Raw genomic sequence first — 6,000 nt, 5'->3', positions numbered from 1 at the left:
CAAAAATTACAAAATAGAGCAATGAGAGTTGTTTTAAATAAAAATAGATTTACTAGTTATATAAGTATGATTGATAGATTGGTATGTTCGAATGTTAAAGAAATATTGAAGATTAATGTATTAGTATTAATATATGTAAGTTAAAAATAATATATTACCAGAATATTTTAATAATTATTTAATAGGAAATAAAGATTTACGTATATTTAATATTGGAACACTTTCTTTTTTGCATTACATTAAATAGATATGTTTCTGATATTTTAAAATTAGCTGGAAGATTCAACAATTAAAATATTATTATTGTAATTTAAATAATTATATAGCCTATAAATATTGTGTTAGGTTTAATTTAAGAAAAATGACATTTGTCAAATGAAATAAAGTGTATGCGCATGCGCAGTAACGGCTGATAAAGTTTATCTTTAATGTTTTGACATATAAACACAGTCTACGTTTATTTATAAACATCGTTATCTTCTTCACTGCGCGCAAACATATCCCGGTGTTGTTTTTTTTATTTGTAATATGAATAGGCTGTGTAGATTTTTTCGACATGTCCACCCTGGCACTTGACAGTCGGGGTTGCATTTTCGCTAGCGGAAAATTTTACTCTTGTTGCTATGGCACTGCGAAGAATTCACTTTGATTTGGCGCTGGGCGTCGTCGGGATGATCCTGGGAGCGTCGGCGATGATCACCTTCGCATTCGTATATCACAATTACGAAGCCGGAGTTATGGGCGGATATTCAGGTAACGTTGAACAAACACAATCAAAAATTGTTCAATTACAATCGCCTCGGGTTTAGTGAATTGCAGCATAGTTATATTTTGTGCTATATATGAGTTTGGTTACCAGATGTTTTATGTTAATGTAAGACAATTTTATAAAAATGAGGATAAATGAAGACACGTCGATATATCACCGTTGATCTTTTAAAAAAAAATATTTGAGGACAAATTGCTGCTAAAAAAAGGTCACCTCAGACCAGGGATGTCAGAAGTTATTTAGCGCTCATTAAGACTATAACAATATCACACCTTATAATAAGTGAAAATCGAATGAAAGAAGCATATTTAAATTAAATATTGCCCAATAGAGATTTCCCAATAAAATCTAGAAGTGATAATTGTTTTTGCGCCTTCCTATTGACCAAAATTCGATTTGAATATACTTTGACCGATATTCTTACATCAAAAGTCCGTAGTAATATCGATAAGGATAGCTATCATATTTTTAAAACATAGTGTAATATCCAAGTGCAGACTTACTATAGAGATACGAGGCCTGTCTGTACTTCTTCCGCTTATTTTCCCCGAGAGATAAGAGCAGCATATAATTTCACTAGTGCCTATCAGTTAAATTATATTTTTGCTATTAGAAAAATAAATACATCTATTTGTGAAAATGTGTTTGGACTTCACTAGTAAAAATATAATTTCACTGAAATGACATATTTTAAACATTTTCGAGATAAATTCGAGACTGTTTTTTTAGATTTTCTTTGATGGATAACCAGAAAATTTCTGGTTTAGAATCAGGGACATCATTTCAGCTTTCTTAATATTTTTATTTCAGTAAGATTCATAGTATTTAATTTAATGACTTGTCATCATGTACTTAAATACTATGAATGGTTTTAATTGAACGTAGATTAAAATAATAAAAAATTCTGGACACCTGATAACTTTATTGAAGAGTATATTATAAGAGTGAAGTCAATTCAAGATTGTTGCTATAATCGAAACATTGTTTTTAATTTATAGGCATGCTCGCATTCGCTACGTTCATACTACACCTCAATCACTATAGAAACAACCTGTACCAATACACGAGCAAGTCGTTCGAGCGATACGAGATGGCCGGGTTCATGGGACTGTTGTTCGGTTTTGCCACAATGATCTTCTATACATTCCTACAATGTTATAAAAGGACGAGTAAGTTATATACACATATTTTACTCTTAGCAATGAGACAATACATTTACAAAGTCACAATGTGACCTAAAATGACGTATCAGAATTTTAGCAAAAATAATATATCAGATTAATTCTTTAAAATAATATATCATTTTTTACAGGCGTGTTTCCAGTTGCAACGAGCATAGTAATAAAACTATTATGGTCGTTCATGTCATTCAAATGGGGACTGATTCTCTTCCTGTCCAGTCGGAGATATTCAAATCTGACTGAAGATAATCACTACTTTTTCACCAGCGAAGTTATGGAATAACTCGATGTTTTAAAATAGTATTTGCGACGTTAAAGTAAACATATATATGCTTTAATTTGCTATTGTCGTGTATTCATCGGTGCAGTATTTTTTTTATTTTATAATATTTTAGGGGCCAGTTAATTTATTTTTTATAACAATACAAGGCTTGGCATTTACTATGAATTAAATAATTTGAATCATTAAAATAAATATCTGTCAATTAATCAATCCAATATTATTTTATTGAATTGTATTTATAATAATATACATTTTGTGAAAACATATCAATTCGGAGACAAGATATTACCTATATTAATTCCATTAAATGTAATTACTACATTTGACTTAATTTTAATTAAATAAATTAAACCATTGTCAGTCATTGTAAAAAGTATTTTTTTTAATAAATTTTATTTTACTAGTTTAGGGTTGTTATCAACGGATAGTTCTTGTAGTGATCTTTCGTAGTTCTCTTACAGTCTTGATGTAAATTCAAAGTTTATGGCAAAAATACACATTATTTGTGGTAATATGAAAGGAGAGCTATAGCACAATTGTTATAAACAAATATTGTTTTATAAATGCGTTAATCTAACTATTATATTAAACTGCGGAGGTAAGGATCTCATTTGTCTCATATATCTATACATAGATTACTTTTCGTAACATACAGTACAATATTTCTGTATATATAAAATCAAATTGAAATGAATTCCACTCGACTGATTTTTTTCTATCGTAGTATGTAATTGTCAATTTGTTTTTATTTTATTTCTTCTATGTAAATGTGTTGTGATGGTTGTATAATAAATGTTGCTTTCAGAAAATGGGGAAAAAAATATAATATTTTTATATAAAATCTTACATTGCATTTTATTGATGTGTGTGTTTGTTGTTATAATAATAAATGTCGATTGCAATTACCTGAACATTGTTTTATTAAAAAAAGTATTCGCGTGGATCGTGCAACAATGAAGTATAAAGTAAATTTGTGTTTAAATCAAGTTTGGAAGCCACTGTCCAGCTTTAAACAGGTCGAAACAATTTCAGGGCTAAATATTAGAGGTAAAGTTAGGGATTGATGAATGTGCATAGGAAGGCCGTTAGATGGTGATGAGATGTAAGTTATAAGAAAGGTACTCGAAATGTGCTTATTATCTATAGACTGAGAGAAAATTTATTTTATGCTAACGTGATGTGATAGTTCAATAATAATTGTTGGTTTCATAAATAAAATATGCACAATGTAACACACAGTATATGACAATTAAAAATAACATATTTTGGAACATTTTATTAAAGCTATAGTACTAAAAATTATTGAAATATAAACGAATATTAAAAAAATACCGTGACGTAAATGAGATTTTTGTTATATTTATACATTTAATAGCCCGTCCAAAGCACTTAAAATTCATTCGATTTTTGATTTACGAACTGGTCGATTGGCGAGTGCATATTACCTTGTTGACCGACCCAACAGCTGATTTCTGGTCAAATATTTTCGACTGTTTTGATATTGATCCACTGACCTTAGCGTTCTTTCAAGTAGAGAGCGTATCGATACTCCGACGCCAACGGGCGCGTTTTGACCAATGCAGGACAACACAAGTCACCATTCTTCGAGTGCAATAACATTATATAAAACTAAAATACTAATATAGCAATAAAAAAATATTATTTATTTAAAAAAAATGGTATTAATTGCCATTTATATAACGAAAGTTAAAGACACGATAATTGTTTTAGTGGTACTTCGCAGCTAGTAAGACGCAAGTGGAATCTGGTTAGGGTTTAATTAAATTATATTTACAAATGTTGCAATAGAAGATAAGTGGCGAGATATTTTCTTCAAACAGTGGTGGAGAAGCTGGCGGAGGGATGATATCCATGGAAGATCTTCAGAGGTCTTGTAGGTGGCGTGGCAGCGATAGTATAGCGGATGATCCCTCTCTGCTACGGTGGTGCTCGTATGGAAATTTAAAGGATAATAAAAAATACATCTAGAATTAAAAAAATAATACTAAATATTTAGATGTGCTTTATTCTATTATTATAGTGAGATTCGTGCTCAAGTAAAAGTATGGTGATTTTGCAATCATTACCAGAAATAAAATTATTATATGAAATAGCTGAATTGAATAATGAAGAATGGATGAGAGACATTTTTTAATTAATATTGTCGCTAACTAATCTGATTTAATTATAAGATTACAACAAGGCAAAAATATATTGATTTAAAGTTTACTATTAATAAAAAGCATTCATAACACAACTCTAGACTATACAATTTAATGAAAATATCAAGCATCGCTTATTATTTTCTTATAACTAGTTCATACTTATTGCCAAATCATACAAAATACGAAAAAATATTTTTTTTAACTATTAAGGTGATTGAAAAAGAAGACATCTACATCTCATTTACATATTGAACATATTTCAGAAACCACTTATTGATCTATTGAAGATTTGTATTTCAAAGAAGTAGAAAATATCTGATTGATTTCAAGAAACTTATGTATCAAATGAAAAAAATCACGAATTATGAAATCAGGAATGAACAACTAGAAAAAAAAACGATACATGCTCATGTCACTATTAATCACAGTTTTGAAACCACAATGTAAATTAGTTAATCTTTGTGGCAAAAACTTCAATCAAGCTTTATTCCATTAAAATAATGTATATGCCACAATTATCAACCAAAAATCTGAGAACGACTATAACAAAAAAATGCATATGGTAGCAAAATACTAATTTAATATTCGTTCAGCTCCATAATACAGAAAATGGTATTTAAAAAATCTAATGAAAATAATAAATAGCGTGATGTTTGGCTTTCACATTTACTAATCTTAATATATTTTGTATAAATCGACGATATCAATAAAATAAATCCTATTTGGAAAATTCTAATGATACAGCATATCATTTTACAAATTTATATTCGTAGCAAAGTTTTTGCTTCATACAGTTTATATTGTAATATAAGAGTGCATAAATATTTATGTTTTTTATATATGTGATAAAGAAACGAGTCGGTATAGTTTAGAGTTAATTCCATAATACAGTTAACGTTAACCGTACCGAATAACTGGAGTTCCAGCAGTCAGTCGCACTCGACGCTTCGCGAAGCGAACACCTATTTCATGTCGGGTTTTGTGATACGATAGTTTTTTTTTTGTGTAACACATATATTTTTTACCAACTGATATTTTAAATATTTTTTTTTATTATTAAAGTTAAGAATTTTAATCAGTTATGTAATAAGAGTGCTTTTATTTAGATTTTTTGTGCTTACAAATATTGTGATCTGAGTGAAGAGTGATACACAGAGACGTTTTTCCAATCTGCAACAATTTTACTCATCGCCAATTTTCTATCGGTAAGTGAAAATATTCTAATTCGTTTGTTTTTCGTCACAAACGAGCGATTTCTTTTTCGTCAAGTTTAATTGCCCTGCGAATGCGTTCGAACAATCGAATTAGCAGTGATTTTTTCCACTGGTTTATGGTTGAGAACGTCAGTGAAACTATTTTGCAAATAAAAATGAAAGTTATAACTATTTATGTAGGTATATATAATAAAGTTTGCATTTTAATTTATTGAAATAGAGTTGAATCAGGATAACTCATAAACAATAAAAAATATTTTCAGAGCATTTTCATGCTTATATGAAAAACAGTTTTACACATAATTAAACACCTAGTCTAAGAACACAGTGTAGCTTAAATTAGTAGTATAATACAATTGTATTGGGTGATTGAATCTTAATATTATTC

General features: G+C 29.0%; 2 protein-coding genes across 2 annotated transcripts in view; both read left to right on the top strand.

Annotated features, from left to right (window-relative positions):
• The first annotated feature begins 363 nt into the window (after positions 1-363).
• On the top strand, positions 364-3,138 carry LOC148226006 (heme transporter hrg1-A-like). The gene is made up of 3 exons (XM_088204086.1): positions 364-753; positions 1,768-1,938; positions 2,082-3,138. The coding sequence occupies exons 1-3, from the start codon at positions 624-626 to the stop codon at positions 2,231-2,233; spliced, it is 453 nt and encodes a 150-aa protein (XP_088060212.1). The 5' UTR covers positions 364-623; the 3' UTR covers positions 2,234-3,138.
• A 2,190-nt stretch (positions 3,139-5,328) lies between these two features.
• Positions 5,329-6,000, top strand: part of cyr (cypher) — a 33,892-nt gene continuing 33,220 nt past the window's right edge. Inside the window, exon 1 of the mRNA XM_088204046.1 lies at positions 5,329-5,603. The gene's annotated coding sequence lies outside the window, so the exon portion shown is untranslated. The remainder of the gene's footprint in view (positions 5,604-6,000) is intronic.

The sequence above is a fragment of the Plectrocnemia conspersa genome, unplaced genomic scaffold (genome assembly GCF_051122295.1).
Source record: "Plectrocnemia conspersa isolate PC_06_02 unplaced genomic scaffold, ASM5112229v1 ptg000014l, whole genome shotgun sequence".
NCBI classification, from domain to species: domain Eukaryota; kingdom Metazoa; phylum Arthropoda; class Insecta; order Trichoptera; family Polycentropodidae; genus Plectrocnemia; species Plectrocnemia conspersa.
The sequence above is the reverse complement of the archived record's forward strand: the minus strand, read 5'-3'. Positions and strand labels throughout refer to the sequence as shown.

Bases quoted from the DNA above. Each gene is read 5' to 3' on its own strand.
- LOC148226006 (XM_088204086.1), top strand. From the start codon at position 624: ATGGCACTGCGAAGAATTCACTTTGATTTGGCGCTGGGCGTCGTCGGG. The intron at 754-1,767 runs GTAACGTTGAAC...TTTAATTTATAG, and splicing joins AGTTATGGGCGGATATTCAG to GCATGCTCGCATTCGCTACG. The intron at 1,939-2,081 runs GTAAGTTATATA...CATTTTTTACAG, and splicing joins ACAATGTTATAAAAGGACGA to GCGTGTTTCCAGTTGCAACG.